The sequence below is a fragment of the Gasterosteus aculeatus genome, chromosome 12, assembly GCF_964276395.1.
Source record: "Gasterosteus aculeatus chromosome 12, fGasAcu3.hap1.1, whole genome shotgun sequence".
NCBI lineage: Eukaryota > Metazoa > Chordata > Actinopteri > Perciformes > Gasterosteidae > Gasterosteus > Gasterosteus aculeatus.
In genome coordinates, this window is record NC_135700.1 from 6280887 (window position 1) to 6304888 (window position 24002).

The 24002-nt window shown below is 42.7% G+C and overlaps 1 protein-coding gene across 8 annotated transcripts in view; it reads right to left on the bottom strand.

The window, feature by feature from the left end:
- ntrk3b (neurotrophic tyrosine kinase, receptor, type 3b) overlaps window positions 1-24002 on the bottom strand; it is a 126233-nt gene that overhangs the window by 67050 nt on the left and 35181 nt on the right. For all 8 annotated transcript variants that reach the window (XM_078084879.1, XM_078084881.1, XM_078084880.1 and 5 more), the window contains exons 4-6: window positions 10877-10945; window positions 1671-1825; window positions 256-398 (exon numbers count right to left, since the gene is read on the bottom strand). In XM_078084879.1, the coding sequence (XP_077941005.1) occupies window positions 256-398; window positions 1671-1825; window positions 10877-10945 (367 nt within the window). The remainder of the gene's footprint in view (window positions 1-255; window positions 399-1670; window positions 1826-10876; window positions 10946-24002) is intronic.

Consider the following 24002-nt stretch of genomic DNA (forward strand, 5'->3'; position numbering starts at 1 on the left):
AAAGCACTTTAACACCGGTTGTCATTATTCACCCATTCATACACTGGTGGCATCGGGACCCATCGAAACATTCATTCCCACTAGGAGCAGCCTAGGGAAGCAATTCAGTGCTAAAGTGTGATGCCCAAAAACGCATCGACATGGACTAGCAGATGCTTGCTGTCACTGTATTGGGACTGTGTAAAGTTGCAAAGAAAACATTACTGAACATTCACGTGTGTGTGTGTGTGTGTGTGTGTGTGTGTGTTGGCTGACCAGGTGCGTGTTTATGGAGTTCAGGCCGGCGACGGTCCAGTCGACCTCAGGAAGCGGTGATCCAGAACCATTGCAGCTCACCGTCACGTTGTCGCCCTCCATCACCAACACGCTGCTGTGGCTCACACTGATCTCTGGTAAATCTGGAAACACACACACATGCTCATATTAATACGCAGTGTGGGGGTCGAACTCTCCTGAACAAGGCTCAGCCTGGCTTGAGTTTAAAAATCAAAAAGGATTTATTAACTAACAGGAGCGAGTACAGTTACAAAGTGAATGACCGTGTGCATAGTGTCATAGTTTACGAAATAGAGGATCTTCCTTTCCCTGTCTGATCCAACTTAAAAGTATGCGTTTCCAAGGATTTGCTCCACTCAGCTCTGCGTCTTTGCATTTGGCGAGATGTTTCCATTATTTTAATGCCATAAGCGATTGGCTGCACGGCCACAGTAGCTCCGCCCAGTTTGGTCACATTCGCCGTTCGTCCACGCCCACGCTGTGTGAGCCAACCTGGAATCCCCCGCTCACCTAACCAGACCCTAACCTCATCAATATCACATCAATAATTACACCTAAAGCTTCTTCAGGTAAACATAATATGGCATTCTCTATATCATCCTCTAATAATCTAATAATATGTATTTTCATCAACATCATTTGTTACCAAACTCAGACCTGACGAAGAAGAAAAACTCCATCAAAACCCCTTTTATGGGGATAAAACAAGGAAGGAAGAAGAAGAAATCCTCCCCCAGGATGAACAGTATGGACATCATGTGTACAGTATCGAATGACTTATAAGTTACACAATATGTTTTGCTCATAATACAGAAATTAGTACAATATCTAATAACACACACACCCACAAACACTATTATTTTACCACTAGTCGTGCTTTTCTACCTAAATCCCTAACAACACCTGCCAATGCCTGTGTCTATATAAAGTACCGCTCAGATGTTTCATTTTCTCATTGAATTAAACGAAATAAAATATGTCCAAACATTTGACTGGTTCTGTATTTGCACACAAAACAAATAAATCACTTTTCATTAATGTTACAAAATGAGCACGAAGGCACAAGGAGACACACACACACACCCACGCATAGTAGATGTCACAGAGATGAGTCACCACCAGCAGATAATACTGCAGAGTCTAAAGCTTCTGTCAGAATCGACGCACAGCTCCTCACATCAGATTCACCCTCTGAACTCTGTCACACCTCCTCCAGTCTCCCCACTCCTCGTCTCTTTCCTCCGGTTCACCTTTAACCCCTTCCTTCCTTCCTTCCTTCCTCCGCCTTTTACTGGCTCCCTCAGCCAGCCATCCTCTCTTTCACCCCCCCCCCCCCCCTCCTCCTCCTCACCCCTTCCCTCGCTTGCACCTCCCCTCCCTCTCCCTCCACTCACCGCAGTTGTGGATGTACATGTTGTGCAGTCGTATCTTGGAGGCTCCGTTCCTGCAGTACAGCTGCTGCGTGTGCAGCCCGGCCTCCCCTCTCTGCTGCCACAGCTGGATCCAGCGGATGTCGCAGCCACAGTCGAACACAACTCCGTCCAGGCGGCTGGAGACACAAATTAAGCAACAATGACATCAGTCTAATTGCTGGGGATGTAAAATCTGAAAAAAACTGCTATGAAGTCAATGAGAGGTTAATAGGAATTTTTGTCACGTACGTAGATTTCTTATTTAGCGGAGGGGAACATAACTGACTGGAATTCCTCATCCACAAAATGACAATTTGTATATCAATTACTCAGCTTGTCTAACATTACATTTTCTGAGAAAACGATATCTTTTCTCTCATTCATCCAATCAGTGCACTCTACGCTTTCTATTTAAAAGTGTCACGCTCGCGCATGCACTCCCGACCGCTGTTCTACACGGTGGTGTTTTTGTGAGGATGCATGTTTCAGGGACGTAGTGGGCATTCGACTGGATAAATGGGACTCGGATGAGTCCATGGTCTGTGATTAGTCTCGGATCAAGTGTTCAGGAGGGAGCACCTACTTTGTATCTGCTGCTTCCACCAGGTTGTGTGCACACTAAATGGTCTCCATTAGCAACAGCAAGAAAGGGAGCGTGAACAATCTTTAGCTGCACAAAATGCTACATTTCAGTGCTCTCACGCTAATTGGAAAGGTTTTTCACGGTACTAATAAGTGGCGGTTAATGCAACACACGCTCGAGTGAGCGATGATCACCAAGACAACATCGGGGTGGGGGGGGGGTATCAGCGGCAGGAAGGTATCATCGGTATCACCGGGCTCCTCGGCGCATGCATATCACTCCCAGGGATGTGTGCGGTGTGAGAGTTGAAAGCCACGGCTGCATTTTGCATACGTCCAATTAGGAGGCTGCAATTGGCCATTTTTTTCAAAACGAATGCCTGTCCAAGTGTCCTTCACAGAGGTCAATAAGATATTGCGGAATGCATGAATAATGCATGTGGTGGGTCCAGCATGCTCTCTCACAATGAGAGTAGATTTCCGCAGGTGGGTTTCACTTGTCATCAGGTGCTCACTGGATCCGATACTGCAGTCAGAGATGAGCCTTTTCCTACAAGGCTGCGTACCCATTGAGCTCACAAGAAAGTACATCGAACATTTTCTCTAGTGAAGCTGGAATTTTTACAATTATCAAAAGGTGATTTTTCGTAAACTTCTTTTGCACCAATCAAAGTTGAAATCTATATAACTTCAGTAAATTGCAGCTCTCATCTTTAGGATTTTTCTAATTCTCCCAAAGAAACACTACCAATAAGATACAATCTTAATATCTTTTCATTGTGTCTTTCTGTGCTTTCATTTCAGCGATTTGTGATTACAGAACAAATACAGCACCAGGAGTCAAAACCATTTTTTTTTTCTAATCAATTTTTTTTTTATCCCCTTCAAAAGAACTTAATGGTAGCTTTGAATTGAGGAAATTGAAATGGGGAGAAATGATGGCATTATGTTTTTTCACTAGAACAGATCTCAAAAAATATTTAATTGACTATTCAGTTATAATGTCGGTAGAAAGTACTTTCACTGCAATTTGTCTCTTTTTTTCCATGTCATTTCCAGTACACAAACGTTTCCAGAAAAGCTTTGGGAAACTAACAATGACAAGCATGAAATACAACAAGAAAGTGCAAATGGTTTTAAAGGGCCCTCCATACTAACAATAGGATAAAGACATGGGATTGTGAAGAAGAAATATGACTCTTCATCTTTAACCACTTAATTCGCCCAAAAAAAGAAGAATTCAAAATATTAAATATAAAAAGGGATACCCAGGATTACCTTAATTAATTCACAGTTTTTAAAATTGAAAAATTGAAAAATCCCCAGAGGAAATATAGCATATATATATATATATATATATATATATATATATATATATATATATATATATGTTGCTCCCCCCGGACAATTCCACTGTTAGAAAAATGTTAAAAGTAATCGCTGAGCAAGTTGAACCAAGAGGGATCAAAGCTCACCACAGCGGCCCCCGTTATAAAGTAATTATGTTAATTGTTAATAAGAAGCACCACCTCTACTCGCTGTTCCTCCAGGCAGCGCTGATCCGGGCCGACGCGCAGCCGGAAGCGGAGAACAGCAGAGAACAGCAGGGTGTAGCACTTAAACAGTGAAAGCCCCTTTGTTTCAAACGTGCGTGTACAGTACGGTGAAATGGTTTCTACAGCACTTTACAGCTCCCCCGTCTAAACAAGCTATAAAACAAACAGAAGAAAAAGATAAAAGTTGCCGATAGATGTCTTGAGCAGAGCACATTAGACTTTGAAAGGAACAAAAGCAAACAGGAGTGCGACCCCAAACACAGAGAGCCACAGCATGGTGTTTTGCTTGAAGCCGGCTAACGATCCCCCCCTCTACTCCGGAGGAGTGGTAATGATCTCCGCCCGAGGCGCTTTTTCTGGGAAATATACACAAGCAGGTGCTTGGGCTGAGGAGCAAAGCTGAGCCGCATAACGCATTGTTGTTGGCGCGCTTTGATCTCAGCTTGAATGCGCTGCTTCCTCTTCTTATACTGTTGTCAGGAATTATTTCCATCCTGTGTGTTTAATAAATGGCTTTATTTACCACAGGGCTCCCGATCCTGGGTGTGACTACGGGTTCTGTTTCCTGGGACGTGTGGTTAGTTGCTCCACGGACTCTGTGAGTCACTTTTACTGCAATACAGTTCATCCAGATGTTAATGCATATTGATCAGGGTCAAACTGATTTGTGAATCCATCGCTGACTATAAATTTGCTTTTATTACAATTGTGCTTACGAAAAGCTAAAAGCTGAAAAATTAATAAATGAAGGGGTATTTCACTGCTTAACTATGAAGGATTATAATGGGGACAGTAACTCTATTCTTCATTACTCCTTTAGTTTTCTTTTATTTTCAACGTGTATATGATCTCTCTTTGTTGTCATGGTCATTTGTTGTTACTTGGTGTCTCTTTTTAGTCTCATTGTTTGTCATTGCAGCTGTTGTACGTCTCTCTGTTGTTGTCCTGGTGTCTTCGTCGTCATTGCGAGTGTCTTCTTGGTTGGTACATCTCTGGTTGAGTGACATTTGGGAGGTGAAGACTGCCATTTTGTGCCCACAGGCAGTGTCCTTAGGCCTGTTTAGTAATGCATCCATGTATTTGTAGTCAGAATGTGATGCTGAGTGTGACGTTGTTTCTTTTAGCTGCACACAGAAACAATATTGTAAGTGTAACATTTAAACGGTGGCTGGCTTTAACCTGGTAATTTACTTAAGTGCAGTTGTTGGTATCTCAGAGCGGAAGTGACATTTTGAGTCACAATCCTTCAAATCGTTGTTCTTAGTGAAAAAGTTATTAGTGATACCTACAATTAAATGAAATAAATCTGTAAACAGGTGTAAACGGTAAAATGGAATTTCTAAGTGTTGGAAATATATTTGTAAAATTTTAAGATATTTTACAATTATATTTTAGGGTTATAAGAGATGTCAAAATGTAATTTAATGAAAATTAAAGCATAGGTTGTCAGCACTAATGATTTAATGTTAAAATAGTGACAAAGTGGTCACTGTTCCTTGAACATACAAGGTCTCAGTCTTTTAGCATTATAACATGTCTGTCTATGTCATTCTTAAAACGTTCTAGCTGTTTGTTCACAGTCGTCATTTCAAAATACGGTGTTTGGATAGAAATGAGCAGTAAGTGAATGTCAACTAGTGAACCTGCCGGCTCATTTAGGAGGTTTGTGCTGCACTCTGGGTAATATTGACGGGTGTATCGCAGGACTAACAAATATTTCTCTTTGAACTTTTTATTGAGTCATATAACTTTTTTGACGTATCACTGTTGTGTTTGTGCACTGCACTACCCATGGATCACTTGTCAATCAAACGCCGTGGCTTCTAATCATCATTACTTTGTGAGTGGTGGAAGGAATCCACTGTCACACAGCAGCGTACCCAAGATACACACTGTCTATCAAATGCAGCGCGGATCAGGGGGTGAATCTCGCGGCCGCAGGAGCTCCTGATGGCGTTAAGAGTCTTAAATGTGACATCGGCTGTGTGAACTCGTCGCTTTACCAACTTGTGTTATTGATTTATGTTATTCCTCACTGAAACTCTGATCCTCCAAGCCCCTGAGAACTCACAGTGATTCAACATTACTCACAGAGGGCAAACGGTTAAAAGATACTACGTGGCTACATCCGTTTATTCAGCTTGTTGCCAATGAATCGATGTCCAACTGTGACTTATTGTCTCCGAGACTCTAGCAGCCAACCTCGTGGCGTGACATGTTCCCCCGCGCGCTGTATCTCCTCGCTGGCGTCACGGGGGAAAGCAGTCTGCCGCAGATGTATAAATCACCGCATGGTCCCGCCGTTGCTTTTTCCTGTGGGCTGGAAGGGGTGTTCGCCGCGCGGCGTCCCTGAAGGCGCCCTCTCTCTGCCTGGCTTTTTTTTGCCTGATGAGCCAGACCTGACTTTGGCTTATCGACAGCACCACCTGCACCGCAATCACGTAGAGGAGAGCGGACGGGCGACTCGGGTCAGGGAAGGCTCCAGGTGGGGAAAAATGGACAAAGCGAGCAAGAGCCTCAGGCAATTTCCTCTTTGGAGTCAAATATTTGCGCAGGGACAGATACTTTTGGCAGCTATTTTGGAGGATTGATGTTTATTGAGGTTCTGCGTGTTTCCATATTACATCTTCAGGATGTATTGACACGTGTCTAATATATTCAAACAAAACACATTTTATTGGATTTAATGGAAACTGTTTTTCGAGCATTCAAATTGGATATTTTGTCATACCATCATTCTAATCATACAAACCTGCTGAATTTAAATGAGTCACTTACACCCAATAGGGCACCAAGTAACTACAGAAAATCTGCTCTGTTGGTGTATAGCAGGGAAACTAAATCTACTATCGTGTCAATACAAAGGTGGGGCTGACATACCAAAATATATGATATATCCTTTTGTTTGCTAATTGTTTGGATTCAATCGAGCTCAGCTTGACAAGAAGCGGGACGGGGCGAGCTGGTAAACTGTGTAATTGAACGGCCCGTGGGGATTGTCAATTTTGTCACCCAGTTTTCAGCTTTCGCCAATAACTTCTCACAAATAAAATCAGTTGGAGCTCTGGTCCAGGTTGAACTGCCATCACAGGCCACGGACACACCGACTTCACAAAGCAGTCTTTCGTGCTTTTTGAGGCGTCAGTGCAAACGTCACGTTACCCCCAGAAGAGTTTGCTTTGAGCCGAGCCGGACCCCAAATAAAACGAAGGTTACCTTCGTCACAGTCGAATGTTTAATTCATCCTAACTGCCGGTCAGATCAGAAGATTACAAGTTTTGATCTAATCATATTTCAGCCTTTACTCAAAGAGAAAGTCCCCAGCGTCCCGCAGAGCCGGGATTAAAGAGGCGCCGACGGCGTGAAGGGATACGAGACGCACGCTGCTTTAGGCAGATCGATGCCGTTTCCAAAGAGGGAGAATGTTTTTACAGATAGAATGAGCTTCCTTGAATGCTTCAGCTCAACGCTTTGAACAACATCCAATAATATCACCCGGGATGGCAGAGCGACAGATTTTGGCACGTGTTTTTTTTGCACTCCTTCCTTTCAGGTCTCTCGATTACCAACAACTCCTCCGGTCCTTCGGCTGAGGGGCCCGCAAACAAAGAGACGACTATCTGCGCCTCATCTCATATTGTGATGTCGTGTGAGGCCTTTTCGCGGGAGCCACAGAAGACTTGAGATTACTGAGATCTCGCTGATAGCATTGTTGTTGTCACTGATATGAAGATATTGCAGGGAGGGAGAAAAAAAGTCTGCAAAACAAAGCGAGCGTTCTGGCAGCGACACTGGGCTCGATAAGAAGTGCCGGATAAGGGCAATAACTGACTTAATGCGCATTGACTGATACAAGGTACTTTTTTCCTCCCTTAAACGATTCCTCACCATGCAGGTCATTGTTCTTAAGGGTGATTTTTAATTGCAGAATCGTGTCGAAGAAGGCCCGCCGCCGCGTGTGGCTAAATAAACAGTTATTTTAATGATCAGACATCTCTTTTCATTGAGTAAAACACATAACCGATTATGCGTAAAGTTGAAAGCAGGGAATGTAACGTTTGATTCCAATCGTGGCCAATAGCAACGCTTTGATGAGGCCGTACGCAGTTTAATGGTCACTTCAGTGGAGCGAAACAATTTTTAACAACCTTTTTGAGCAGCGCGTTTGATACATAGCCTACAGATTAACTATTCTTCTAATAGACATTAGACATTAGATCTGTATGTTCAAATCCTCCTCATTTTTATTGCCACAACATGATCACGGACTTGTTTTGTGTTTGTCTCTGTTGCTCCGCATTTAATTGCACCTAGATTGTGCTTAGCGTTTACTGCGCCGTGCTAAAGTCTAATTCCCAGGTGCCACAGTGTGCATTCAGTTTCACCCGCTTATTCTCACTTATATTATTTCTTTTTTCCCAAAAAGATTAAAGTTGAGGAAGCAGTTAGAGAGCAGCAGTGTAACACAAAATGTGCCTTAATAAAACAACAACAAAAAAAAAAGGTCATGGTCATGCTTTTGAAATGCTCACAGTGTCATTTCAGGCTAAATCATTTCCTCATTGTCGCAGGTCACTGTATCCGGTGTGCGACTTTTGGAATTGCTTCTCTTTGGTTGGATAAAATAACATGAAATACAATTACAACAACCACGGCTGAGATAACGCGGCGTAGCGACAGCGTGGTGGCAAAGGGCCGCGCTCCCCTCGCGTCGCATCAAACGGAAATGACTTCAGCTGGTTTGATCTCCCTCCATCTACATAATATCAGTGTGGTTCAGCAGCGGGGGATGGGTGGGGGGGCACTCATCATTGATACTGCATTGTGTATCGTTCTAATAATTAAAGGCTACGCGGCGCACGGCGAGCGCGCTTCACTTGGCCCGACTGAATGATTGGCGCTCGGCGGGCTAATGCAGTCTGGGTGAGCGCACGGAGACGGTGACGAGAGTAATGTGGCCCCGTCGCAGAGCGTGATGGAGTGACTCATTCCGTTAGGTCGGCCTTATTCCACATGGCTTCCTTCGCCCGCAACGCCACTCCGACACCTCTTAACCAAACGCGGGGCAAATTGAATAGACACGAAGCCCCCCCCCCCCCCCCCCACCTCCCCCGCTCCTCATCAGCATTCTCCTGGAGAAAAAAAAAAAAGAAACACACGGGCGTCACCCCTCCTCCGCTTTGCATGTAGAACAACAAAGGCACAGTTTGTTCCCATCTAAAATGGTTGCTTGAAGGGGATTGAGATTGCACTTCAAGTCGTGCTCTGTGAGCTGCGATCCGCCGCTCGTCATTCCAGTCTGCTGCATGTGGTGTAGTCTGTCCAGGAATGGGAGGCCATTCAAATATATACATTTATATATATATATATATATATATATATATATATATATATATATATATATATATATATATATATATAAGAGAGGGAATAATCTAAATGGGCTTAACCCCAAGGCAATTTTCACTGCAGCGTTCCACATACAACCTCTCCTGTCTTTCCTGCTTTGTGCAAACAGCCTACAGTTCTTCTCGTTCTCAAACAGCCAAGGGTTTTTTTTCTCATGTGAGCGTTGGTGTCAGGCCAGTCAAAAAATGTTTCTTTTACAGTTATTACAGTATAGGTCATACAGTATAGTAGTAGGTTTATTTTGGCCGAAATATAAAATACCTAATCTATAAGAGCCGATGTAATTTCAAGATTTTATTTGGTCGCTTTTTCCAATGGAAGCTTTAGTATAATTTGTTCAAGAACTGTCAGGAAGAGCAAACTCCAATGATAATTTACAGCTTCAACGCTCGTGAAACCTGGTTTCGGGGGTGCAGAATGTCAGCACCATGAGGATTAGATTGATTGGAAACGATCAACCAACTCATTCTAATTCACATGTTTCTAAATCTGGTAGTTTGTGACATCACCTGTTGTTAAATAGACCCAGACCAGGTCAAACCAGCGAGGAGGAAAACGCCATGAAAGCTTCTGTGAGTCATAGAAAATAGTTTCCATAGAAATGCATTTAGGTATTTTTACAGTGATACTGATGCTTGATCATAATGCTATTTCCATCAATAAATGCATTACATAATATGAAAGCTTACACAATTCAGCAGCAACAAGAGGAGCCCACGGCCATAGCTAGTTTCTACAAGAATTGGACAGCTGGTGAGATAACAAAAGTACAGAACTTGTTCAGTCCAGTGAAGAATTAAATTCACAACCCGATAACAGGCACAATGTGGGATTCAGAGGCCCATCTGCCTCCGACGAGGGCCCACATTGAGATGACACTTGTGCAGCGCCGGCATGGGGTCCGCCACCAGCCGCTTCCTACACAGGACGGATAAGAACGGGCGCCCTGTAATATCTGCGGCTCAAAAACGTCCTCGGCATTGTGACAGCTAAAAGCTGAAAAATGCATAACATTAAAGTCAATGTAAGCAGGGCTTTTTCCACACTCTGCCACATCGCGCTGCAGGACTGTGATGCTCTCTCAGAGGACCTGCCCCGCTTCCACCTCCTGAAAATAGCACAATAAGGAGGCCTGCTTGAAATAGTCCTGCATGATACCCCTCAGCTTTAAAGGCCAGGAGGCGCGGGGGGACTGCATGTTCGCAGCCCAGCAACACAATGGGCGATCGACATGGCGCACCAATGTGGGACATCACCAAGCAGATCGGTGTTGCAATGTTCTCCCTGGAGGTGCAAGAGCAAACTGACTTAATTTACACAATGATCGCTGAAATACTCATCGCAAACAAGAGGATGTTGTTGGGCTCCCTCCTCCGACACCAGACCCATTACATTCCCTTTGTGTGCATTAATTGAGTCAACAAATGACTTTTGCAATCCCAGAGCAACTCTGCTGCCTATAGGTTCAGTCTTCTACACAAGCTCAGATGAATTAGAGGGTTTTGTACAACAAAGACAGGAATTATAGTAGTATTTGGCGAGGACATCTTGTATGGCGGCAGATAGTGTGCAGGGAGCGATGATGAATCGCCCCAATAAAACACAAACAAAGGCCAAGGAGAAAGAGGCATGACGACTTACAGCTCGGAGAGTTGGAGGTGCTGGAAGAGCTGCCATGACAGCGTGCCGAGAGGGTTCTTCGACAAGTTTCTGCGAAAGAGAGGAGGGAAAAAGGGATGGTTTAAAATATATTAAGCATTTAATGATTACTGCTTGATGTCACATTTCCTCCCTTTTGTCTCACTTTTTCCTTTTTTACTCATTTGTTTTCGATTCAGAGAACCTAATTAGGAATTGTTACCATGGGTGATTTTAATATCTCTGGTGCTGTCCCAACTTCATATCATCCTATATCCACAGTGTTGTTGAATAGACTCAATTTCTGTAAAATCAATACTTTAGAGGTAAATAAGTCAAGTAAGTTGAGAAACAGGTCTGCGTTGAGGGTCGACGATAGGCAAGAAAAGGGGAGCAGGCCGGCTTGTGTGGAGCTTCGGCGCTCTGCGAGGCTCAATGAAAGAAAGTTGACCTTTCTAAGTTGAGCTTTCTAGTCAAATGTCTTAAGGAACTCCCTCTGGATCAGGAAACTATTAGATTCAAAAACATGATATTTAAGAGTGATATCACCAGAACCAATTTGAATGTGAAATGAAGGCATTCAGTTTATGCATTTTATAAGAGACCCGACATGAAAGCCTCCACGCAGCGGCCCACCAGCAAACCCTAATACGCAGTCCAGCAGTAAAGATCTGATGCATAAGTGCACGGTTTGCCTGAGCGCTCGGCTGATGACTCACACGCTTCACACATTACTGTGACTTTGAACACAACGCCAGATATTACAGCTCACGGTGTCTATTATGGCAGCAATGGGTCATCCACTCCGACTGTAATTGAAGTGGCGTGGAGGATATGGCACATAGTGTGAGATAAGACACATTCAACTACCAATAGATCCTAGAAACGACACATTTCACAATACAAGTGCAAATGGACTTGCAAAAATGTTGTATTGGTCAGGTGTTCCAACTGTAACATGTAAGTGTCAAACAGTTCAGGGTATTGTTAAGGTAACAAAAATACAATAGAAAAGAATAAAATTCAACATATATTTTGAAATGATCAAATGCCAACATGGACGATTGAATAGCAGTGTACAAGCAAACTGGAGTATGAATATATACTATTTAAAGATGTTACAGACAAGTGCATACTATGCTGCAGGTTCATTTATATATGGAAGACCTATTAGATACTCCTGTAACCGGGAGTGTTGCCGTGGCAACAGGCAGCAGAGGATAATGCAGGTCTTTCTCATTTCCTGTGATATCACACATGCGCGCACAAGCTCACACACCAACACACACCAACACACACAGGTGAAACCTAAACAGGTACATTCGCAAAGTCACTCACACACCGGTTAAATCATTTTGCCACCTTGAAATGCTTGTGCAAATGCCTTGCTGCTCTGAATACAGGAGATGTGTGTGAGAACGATGTGAAGATGATACATAAAAATGCCCCTCACAAAGAAACCCTGTGGTCCCAAAGGGACTGTATCATACGCAGAAAGAATACATTTCAAAGGCAGAGAAAGTAAAAAGGTGGGCGAGCAAACCGCAGCTCATTAGGTGATGTAGAGCAGGGCCGCTCGGCACTTTCATCAAATCACACACACCCCGAAATAGACACACATTAGGACCACTGATCTCCAAATAAACACACCTGAAATGGCAGACCTTGCAAAAGATCTCCAAATATACATAGACCAGACCCAGACACTAAGTTTCTTGGGGAGGAATTCTAAAAATTGGTGAGGGAATCATTTTATTTTGCATAGATCCTTAGACGTGTCTTCTGGACTCCTGGAAACGCCTCGAGGTGCCCCGATGGTCTCTGGACAGTGAAGCAATGCTATAGCCTTCAATACCAACGTTCATAAATCCAGCAAAAGCAGTAATTAGCGAGCCCATATCTGGGAGTAGATCTTATTTGAACTTTACAAGTAGATGTCGGTTCGTTGTCACTTCGAAACTTGTGTGTAGCGAGCCGCGTGAGCTTTGTAAAAATTGATTATCTGTAATGCCAGGCCCCCTGCCACGCTGTCAGAGCTACCGCGGAGCCCACTGCATGCGCTGCATGAATACTCAAATACATCAAAAAAATAAAACTTAAAAGGATAAAGATCGAAGCTAAAGCCTAAAGAAAACAAACTACCAAATTACCTGGCAAACGAGAGAGAAGACACTGAAGGAACAACACTGTTCCTGTTTATTCACTGATTAAACCATCAAAAGCTTAAGCTTTTCCCACAAATAGAAAACACTCTATTGGCTTTAGTTGTAACACGTTATATTGTTATCTACATCCTCATTATGCTACTTTAATTCAGATGTCATTATGCAATGTTCTTATGAAAGGGGGCTGCAAATATAATTCATGTTTTACTTTTCTTGTAAGCAAACAAATCGTCTTCGCAATAAATGTTTTCATACACCTGAGCTTTGAGTGACAGATGCAAACACCTTTTTTGCACTTTCTTTCTTTGCATACAGATAAGGGAGAGTGAGAGAGGAAGACCTCCTTCACGTCTCCGGCAGGAAGTGTTCTGTTTTCAAAGGTCATACTTCGCATCTCGACAAGAAATGTCAGCTAAAATTGGATTGGGAGGGGTAAATGAAATTAATAAATATATAAACAAATCAGCAAGTAAGGCATCAATGCCGACTGAATGCCAACAGACAGGAGGTGAGGATGGAGCATTGATTATTAAATAAAAAATTAGAAGAGGAGAAAATGAATTAAACACCAGGCAGCACTGTTTCAAGGCCTCGAAGGACATACACACAACAACAAATACACACACACACAGACCTCTACTGCTTTTACTACACCGTGAAAAATACACAGTCACTGTGCAGTCACTGAGCCACCACCGATCATCTCCAGACGGTGCTCATTTAAATAAGGAATTATGTGATTCACATGAAATTTTCATTAGGTCGGGTTGGAAAATATGCGCTACGGCGATGGATGTATCTGGCTGTTAATATTGATGGCGGCTCCCGAGCTGCAGGGCGCTGCGAGTGAATGCTAAGTCAAAACCCGGGTGTTTGCTCCTCTGCAGCGGAGGTGCGACTCCTCCTCCGTCTCTCTTTAATAATTCTGTTTGGCACAGATGCCATTGGGAGGGATGGGCTACTCGAGGGGGTTGGCTAATTAGTGCAGCATCACTGGTGGCTACTGTCTGAGTGCAGGGGAGCTCTGCAGATTGACATTCAGGACCACGCAGAGGAGAAGCAGACAGCCACTGAGCGAGGCGGCGCAACGGATCAGCAGCGTGGACGTGGTGAAATCAAGTCGTCGTCTGACAAGCTGAGGGGCGGCGACTAATATGTGCTGCCGCACCATCAACTAATTGCTTGCTTTTCCCTTTTTTATTTTTTTTTACAGCATATTTGTTTTGTTTCCCCCAAAAACACTTCGGTGTTCCGAGTATCTGTAAGCTGCAAAAAAATCAAGTGGAACTTGAACTACTATATCTCGGGTGTCAACCTAGAGAAGTTGTTCATCTTTGGCTTTGGAAAGCTGACATTTTAGAGAAGGGAGCTTCCTCTCACACAGCAGCCAAGTACAGTTTATTAAATAATGTTGCATTAATAATAGAAAAGGTAAAAGCACTTTGATCTAGGCCATCTCTCGTAGCAAATTACAAAGTGGCGTGTGCAATTTAGAGAAAACTGTGTCATAGATTACGGAAAGGAGCAGATGGGGGATCACATAAAATGCATCCATCGCTGTTTACTCTTCGTCTTTCTACCACCGACGCAACAAAGCAGTTATTCAGCCTGCAGCCTCGTGCATATTTAAGCTTCTGCTCACCCACACCAGCCCGAAAAGATTCTTCTTTGGCTGGAAACGGAGTCAATTAAATGTCTTCGCCTTGTCTCAAAGACGCCACGTGTTTTTATGTATCTAATATGTTGATCCTGTGAATAATACATCAAAGCCTCGGCCGCTTATCAGCAAAGGTATTCCCGAAATAAATCCTCATTTGCAGAGGATGAACTTACGGCAACCCTGAGCTGGAAGGTAACATAATAAACCTCCACAGTGACAAGTGTTAGCTGCTGTTAAGATCTGCTCATGCACCACTCCAGCCTCCTCCGCCTGGTTACACCCAGAACTTATTTCATGCTTTTCATCCCGCCCATTGCAACCACGCATCACATGGCCCGCCGGGTCCGATGTCCCCATCTTCCACAGAGCGGAGGCCTAAAGGTGTCTGGCCTGACTGCACGTAGAGATCTGTTTGGTTCTTTGTCTATATGCATGCGTGACCCTACCTGTGGAAAAGGCTGCTTCCTTAGTTATTTATTATCTCAGGGCTGACATCTCACTAGGCTTAGTGTCTCCTAAAAAATGTCAGTGGACCTTTGGTGCGTCTCATTCATGTGCTGTGTCTCCCATTACGTCCTGTCATGTCTTCGCTGTCTGCTTTCAAAACATCAAATGCCTGCCTGTATTGTTCCACCAATCACCCAACGACACCAAAGTCAAACTGATGTGGAGATTCTGGCTCCTTAAAGTTTTTCCGAAAACCATTTTGCTTTACACAGGACCACCAGCTCCTTTTATAAAGAACGTTTTTGTTGATTTTAGAACAATCCAACCTGGGGACTCATATATAAAAATAAAAAAAATCAGTCATTGCCTCATTTGTTTACAGTCATTACCCAAATGTTGGAAAAATCAATGAGGTAATGATTTACTGATGTCAAAGTGTTATATTATGCATATTTAGCAACACAATCATATTCACACAGAACGCGAAGTTTATCTTTACTCAGCCCTCCGTAGTTAAACATTTAGTAGAAGATCTATAGTCTATTGGCTACACAGGTAGAAATATGACCTGTCATAACTGGTTAATGTTCTGTTGCCCCATAGGTCTGTTTCCCCTCCGGTGGAGCTAATACAATATATATATATATATATATATATATATGGAACTGTTCCCTTTGTGGGACCAAAGGTGGTAGTAGGTTATATAATGAAACCTCAAACTAAACACATTTTTGGATTTCTTTGTGTTCGTTGCGTTTTTGCTTTTGTTTCTTTCTCGTTGCATGTACATGAGTGAATATGTTCATTACCTCTACTGTAAATAATTCATGACAAAGAATAGGTACATTTGACTCGTGCTGGATGGAGCTAAACACTGCCAACCTCTTCTGGCCCGCTGCTTCATGAAATGCCTCTTGCTGAGATCGATAAAATGTTTGAGTTGATTAAAACACCAATAAAGCCATTTTTCTAGACAACTGCGAGAAACATTCTCAGCATTTCTTCTGGCCTTGTTTCTCAAAGTGCTTTTCCAGCAAGCAAACAAGTCCACACGGCCTGATTGTGATAAATACATAGGTTTTCTAAATAGTAAATGTCAGCGTAATGGAAGCGTATTCTCCTCATTTGTTCGGGCAGAGGTAACAATGCACCTCAGGAATGGGTTTTAGTTATTGGGTTCAAACAACGTTGGCCTTCACACGATGAAGAAGACGACATTGTGTCTTTTGCCCAAAGCAAGACATCTTGAATCGGCGAGTGAGGGAGTGAGTGAGTAAGTGCATTTTAGTCATGATCCATTGGTTTCAGAAAAGCGACCGTTTGAACCTCCATCCGAATCCGCTGCTGCCTGGAGCAAGCAGTCAGAGCAGTGGACACATGGTCTTCTGCCTGGGCCCATTTGTAATTCCACAGTCCAGAGGACTGGATGAAGCATTGTCTCAGTTAATTAAACCATTTCCAGAGAGCTTCTGGCTTGGCCCCTGTTTCCGTCTTTACCACAATGATTGTTTCTCCCCACAAATAAACAGAGGCTACCGCCACGGGAGCTGCAGGACAACGGCCATAACTCTTAAGAGCACTGAAGGCTTCTGCAATCAAAGCTCTTATCACCTCCATGTGCACCGTGGGAGTCCTATGCAGCTGTCAGAAGCTGGAGGGGTGAAGCATTGGAGAAAGCTCCGACTTACTGAACTCCAAACTTCTAATATGAATTATTTGTACGTGTTTGTGCGGTGCTAACATGCTGATGTTAAGCCCTTTAACATTTAACGATTCGACCATCTTAGTTCAGCATGACCTCATTTGTTAATAAGCACTGAAGAAAAATACAGCTGATGTTGATGAGAATCTGGGGAGATTTGCTGGTACAAAATGATTGGACAAATTGTGCTAAATGGAATGGGAAGTGATTTTAATAGGTCCTGAGAGGAACGTGAATGTCTGTGTGAAATGTCATGGCATTTCATCCTATACTTTTGGTCTGGACCAAAGTTATGGGCCAGCAGAACTCTGAAATAGAGGTATAAATGTATCCTTGTATAGTAAAATACTGCAGTCAACATAACTAAATATAAAGATGTTACTTTCCATCGCTGTTGTTTAACATTCAGGAGCAAAAAGGACCTTTTTTGTCCAAAGCGGTAGACGTCCTCGCATACTGTATAACACCCCGATACTGTGTGAAGCGCTTCTTGTTAAAACAAATGTACCAACAGCATCACTGTGCATTGAATGACAGCAACTTCCTCTCTAGTGATGTTGTATTGTAGTGTAAGAAGACGAATGCACCCGTAAACTATTGAGACTTGAGCGTGGTTGCGTCCATCGGGAGTTCAGTGCCAATGCCGTGTCCGTGGGAGACATTGCCAACCGAGCAAGCTGCCCGGCTTTGTGGTAATGGAGGATCGTTCATTGATTTCAAAGGAAGCCCTCCCTCTGTGGCCGTGGCGTAGCTTCGCCTCTCAGCATGCATCATAGTGTGTGAGTATTGGTTACTGGGGAAACCAGGACACCGACTGCTGCAAGAACTGAAGTCTTCTTGTTGAACTATTTCTTGTAGCCATTCCACAAAAGACAGTTTGAGAGGAAAGTGTATAACATTAACAACATCCCCTCGTTACATAAAAGGTAACGTCATAGAGTAAACCCCATGTTTCCAGTTGGTTTTATGACCAGTCCTGAGTTAATATATCGTCTGTGGTGATACCAGAGAGCGCATATGAGGCTCAGGAAACGTCTGCTCAGTGCACTCTTTCTATTTGATGTCCAAACAGCTTGTTAAATACAGCAGCATGTTAGAGCAAGACAGCCATTGGCCTGAGGTGTCAAGCGTGTACACTTAGGCGCCTTCAGGTACTTTTAAAATCTGATGCATGAAATGAGGACTGTCTCCTCTCCTTCCTGTTTCATTAAAAGAAAAAAATGGGAGAAGACAAAGAGAATTGAATCTGACGACCGGTTTCTCCTTGACAGCTCAAAAGCACTGGCCTCAAGGACGCTCTTTCCTACGATTCGCCCACTAACACAACCATGCAAATTTATGGAAATGTAGGTAAGGGTATCGGGAATGAAGATTTACTGTCTGAGCATCTTCAGGTTATGTGTTGTTTTTGGAAAAGTGATGGTGTGCCCCAGACACCCTTGACAACAACTGCAGACACATAACATGGATGTGTTTGGGTGGGTTGGCAGGTGAGAGGAAGGGGTGGGGGGGGGCATGAAGAAGCTAAGGTTATACAAGATAAAAGTCATCTATACATTAAAAAGTGTATATATTTTTAATAAGATGTAAATAGAAAATCTAAATCTCGAATTGGACTGTTGAGTGCAACAGTGGTTTTACTAAATGCAAATATATTATAAAATTGATCTAATTGTACTACAGTGATGGGGAACAAATATTAATATATTTAGATTATATATATATATATAAAAATATTTTTTAACTGAAAAAAATCCATTTAGATGAACTGACCTCATTAATTCTTATGATTCCAAATAGTTAAAAGCAGCAGCAGCTAAATCTTATCCAGTAGACAAAAACAATCCAGCTAACTGGTAAAAGGTTGCGTCTCATGGTACATCGATTCATTTTTCAATTAACAATTTATGAGATTTGGAGATTAGGATTCCTTTGAGTCGCTATTTGTAAATATATATTATACTGCATCCAACACCTACAAATATATAAATAAATATAAAACATTTTTTTAAAGAAATGAATATAGACAAATTGAAAGAAAATGTTTTGTTTATTGCATTCTCTCCCTCCCGGCGAACTTGTTGATCAAATCAAAAAATAGGTAGAATTGTTGACAGTATAGTTAAATGTTATCATAGAGCAAAATTACATTAATGCAGAAAGGGGTTACTCTGAAAATGAGCCAGTATAAATGATTTCAAGCTAGGCAGCACTTCTATATAAATTATCATATTAATCCAACAAGAGGCTTTTCTCAAATTCACCATGGAACTGCATCAAAATGAATAATATTCCAGAGGCAGTGAATTCGAGTAATTACTTGACCAACTCCCACAACAAAGCTGAGAATTGCTCATAGCATAATAATAGCAGATTAAAGCGGTGCAAATAATTTACTCCTGACCTGACAAAAGAGGCCAAAAGAAAAATGCTAAATGAGAAGAGCTTAGAGGACTTTAATAGAACAAAGTGAGAACAATAATAGGTATTATTAAAGATGTCAGTTAACACTGACTTCAAATGCCTCCCCTCTGCAGAGTCAATTTTCCCACCAAAAACAAAGAGTCTCCTAAACGGTTCGTAAATAGAGGCAGAGATTTAGTGAGCTGCAGCTGTTTGTCAGCTCGACCAGAGCGGCCGTGTCTAACATCTGCACAGCTGGCAGCTTCTCCGAGGCCCGTGAGATGAATGACAATGATGAATTCAGGTGGACGGACCTCGTGTTTCAGAAACATAACCCTAGCAGGTGAGATCCAAATCATTCCCGCTCCCGCCGGCAGAAATGAGCATGGCGATATTCAGAACATGAAAAACGTTCCTCCCAGCTCGGGTGCAGTGGGTGGCAGGTTGGGCCGCCTCGCTCCATTAGCCCGGAGGATCTATTTTTCCTCTCATCACGCAGCCCTCCTGCAACAATAACACCTTCCCCTCTCCACGCATTACACATTGGGGCGTCTCTGGCCAAGTGGCGTCTCTCCAGCATGTGCAGTAATGAGCGATGGTTTAAAGAAGCTGGGAAGGGGGGCGGGGGGGGGGGGCGCTAAAACACGTCGGCTCAGGTGCGAAAGGCCTTAAGCTCCTCCTGAGCACGACGGGAGCACAGACGGTTGAGAGATGAAGCTACGCGAGATGAAAGGAGCAGACGATGATGACATCACCCGGGAGGAAACTTTGAGTTTGGAAGACAGCAGCTCACACAAGTGTCGGTTGGTCGCCCTTTCTTTTGCAGACCATCAAACAACAGTGATAAACGAATAAGATCATTTTCACATTGGCCTTTCGTGCCAATTTTTATTTGTTGAGGTTATATTGCAAAATAAAGCATAAAAACTATAACGACTTAGTAAAATATCTCGTAATTATTACACCAGGCACCAACCTTACTAAACGCAGCACATGGATTTAATATAAATATTCTTTCAATGAAGCAATTGTTAATTTAATAGAATAAATAAAAAATTAGATTAGATTAAAAATACGATTCAGGCATATGATCAAAACTAACGCCACATAGATGCCTTTTAGCATGTCATTCGGCTCTTCAGGTTCTACAACCACAATCATCTAGTGGCGTTTGCCTCTCTCCACTAATTCAAGATCACAGACCAATGCAGTTTATTTTCCAGACCTCAATACTTAGAAAATGACAAAACAGCAGCTTTTGAAATCAAACCGAGGCAGCCCCCGTGTTGCAGCGCGTGCAGGCAGGCTGCCAGCCCCCTTCAGCCGATCCAAAGCAGACTTGAAAAATCAAAAACCACGGTCTCTGTCGGGTGCAGGGGCCCGGCAGCTTGCTGCATCGCTGTCTCGCTGCTGAGAAGGTGTTGGGATGCGTACGTGGTACCACACCAGCCCGGGCTCGACTGGATGATTGCCACTGCCGCACAGCAGCTCTCAGCATCTCCCGGCATCCCTCCTGCCGTAGCTGTCACACACGGCCACCTGGGGCAGCCATCTTGACTTGTTTTGACGAGGCTGGATGAGTGGAGGGAGGAGCAGGGGCAGATGGTGCTGTTAGACTGGCAGGGGGGGGACGTGGCTGGCACCGAGACGGGCGCCTGTGCGAGACCCAAGACAGCGGGAAGCCATCTTGACCCAGCTGGGGCTGCCAGAGCTTAATTCTGATCACCCCACTGGAGACAGAGGGTCGCGGGTCCTCGCAGATCCAGGCCCGGGGAAGACGGGTTAGACAGCACATTCTCCCAGAATCCCCTATGTCGCTGACTAGCACTCCGGCAAACATCCTCCTAGGGATAATTCTGTGTCTTTGTGCCGCTAAATTCAACAACTCCATCACTATGAGCATACTAATGTGATTTTTAATGAAGAGGGAGCTAAGGGAAAAGGGAGAAGGAAAGGACTGTTTCATGTAGAGTAACCTTAATATAAAAACTGAAAATAATTCAACATTTGACATTAAATTATGTATATATGATTAATATAGCTTTGAGTTGAGTGCTAAGCCTAGTATGGCAACATGCTCATCCTCAGAGCCATGTGCTCTAAATATTATTATTTTAATGGTATTTTTTTTCAGAAATTTAGTTGCAGAGCCAGCATCTGCCGTCGGTAAATGCAGTTACGACACTTTAGGCAGGGATGGCGACCCAAATCGGTAGTTCCTCAGAGCTAGAGTCACTTTCTTGAGGAAAGAACAACAGGCCAATAAGGAGGAAAGGAACAATCAATATCTAATACCTTTCACTGCTACCGGATGTATTCCCCCATGATGGTCTTATAGAAATCATTTTTATTTCTGCTTCTACTGTAGTATGGAGGGAGAGCCATATCCAAAATGTAACTCGATTAATCGCATGATTGTTCTATGATTAACAGTGATTAATCGCTGAATTTAATAGTTTTATAAAAATGGTAATAGCATTAGAATTAAAAGACTAATGTATTGCACGCTTTTATTTTTAAGTAATTTTATCTATATATATCTATCTATATTTATCTATAACTATATAACAGGCACTCTCGAAGCAACATCAAGTCAACAATGAACAATAAATCAGTTGTTTTCTGTTGTTTTCTTTCTTTCTGAACAGGTACTATGGAAACATTTGTCTTTAATCAGGGAACAGCAGAAACAGTCTCCGAAGTAAGGGTCCCTGTTAGAGTGGTCTAGCACAAAAAGAAGTACACGGCTGGAATTTACTATGCAGGGGACTTTTAGTCTGTAAAGCCTATGGATCTGCTGGTAAAACACACTTTTGGTCGGGCCTGGTTCTGGATATAAGATGATACCAGTTTGTAGGGGTTACAGATAGCTTAGCTCTTAATGATGAATCCGTCTGGTAGAGATTGAAAATAAAAATGTCCATTTAAAAGAGCATTACCTTTCTCTATTTTCTCGGTTAATGAGTGCAGCAGTGTTAAGCCCCTCCCACGCTCCACAAAAAAAAATGCTGTTGAGGTAATATCATTGTCGGAGTTAATGGGTTTCTACGTTAACGCATTTTTTATAACGTGTTAACATGCCCAGCCCTAATATATATATATATATATATATATATATATATATATATATATATATATACACATGACGCTGCTGTGTACTTTCACAGAGGAACAGCATTTAAACCAAAGGCAATCCTCTCCATTCAGAGATAGCCAGTTAGCCACCAGTGGAGCCAAGGAAGGCTATGCCAATGTTTCACTCTGCTGACATGACTTAATTAAAGTGCCACAGCCTTTCTTTAAGTTCTTCAGGTTTAATGGGAGCATTAGCAGAACAGATTTAATTACAGCCAGAGCCGAATGGTTTGCACTTGGAAAACTTGAATATCAGAAGCTGAACAAAAACATAGCCGTTTGTCAGGAAGAGGAGGTGCCATGGACTGACCCTCACACTTCACACTCTCCTGATTGGGTTTATTTGTAGCTGGCAAACATGAAACAAACCCTCTGTCAAACTGATACATATTACCAGGAAGTGTAGTTGGTTCAGTGAAAAGGAAATTACACGAAAATAACATGAGAGGACTAATGAGAGGACTGATGTACTTTCTGATGCGCTGATGCAGAACCACATATCCAATTTAAATTCTGTAGTAAAAAAAAGTCTGTAAAAGAAAAATCTATGAAAATCCCTCTTTTTCTGTGCCTCCGACTGCTGGCTGATGTAAAGGCTGATATGGAGATAACAAAAACGCTGCTGTTACTTTGCTGCTTCAGGTAACTGTACAATGACTATAGTTATCCTGTGCATTGATCCCCTTGTTTATTGTGAAAATTGTAGGAAAATGATGATTCGTTCCTAGTTTGAACCTTCTCAATTGGTTCACAATTGTCTGATTGAGAAATGTACACATCACTTAAAAGATACATAAAAAAATGGTCTGAGTAAAGAGAAAGTAATTAGGAAAGCTCTGATTTGGACAGTGATAATCACAGCGGGGTTGGAGTGTGTGCAGCCCACCACTCTCATGGTGACATTTATCGCAGACGGCTCTGCTGATTACCTCAGACTTGTGATTGCTAACATCACTTCAGAGTCTTTTAAACATCTGGAGAGACGCAGGGAGTGAGCACCTGTGAGAATCATCACCGACTTAAGCCCACTCATCTCTGCGGCTGCGACAGGGGGATAAAATACAGTTCCTATCGTTTCCTTCCTCTAAAATTGTGCTATTTTAAAGATCAATCGCCATCTAGGCTGTGAAGCCGTTTAATGTAGAGTCTCAAAAATACATTCGCGCTCTTAATGGCTTTGAGGACACTCTTAATTTGATAGCATTTTACATTCAGCCATGAAAGTAACTTACCCACATGCTACTAATAGTGATTAAACAAACTACAAAAGCACACACTACAGCAGTGAATACCATTATTATATATACAATTATACCATTTCTATTCAAAAGATGACATTACAAAGGGGTGTTATGTTCATTGATAACCGCTGCCCCATTCACAATAGTGACGCCAAATTGGTGCTCAGTCACACGTTGTTTTTACACGTGGACCCTTGATGCTGTCTCAAGCTAATGCTACTTCCAGACAGGATTCGCTACAACACAACAGCACACAACTCCAGCTCGCCAAACACTTTCATGAATTTAAACCTTTAAAGACATCATGTCCTCATTAACGCGTGTAGAGGAAGATTATGTTAATTGATTACACTTGTTATCTGCTGTAGTCAACAAC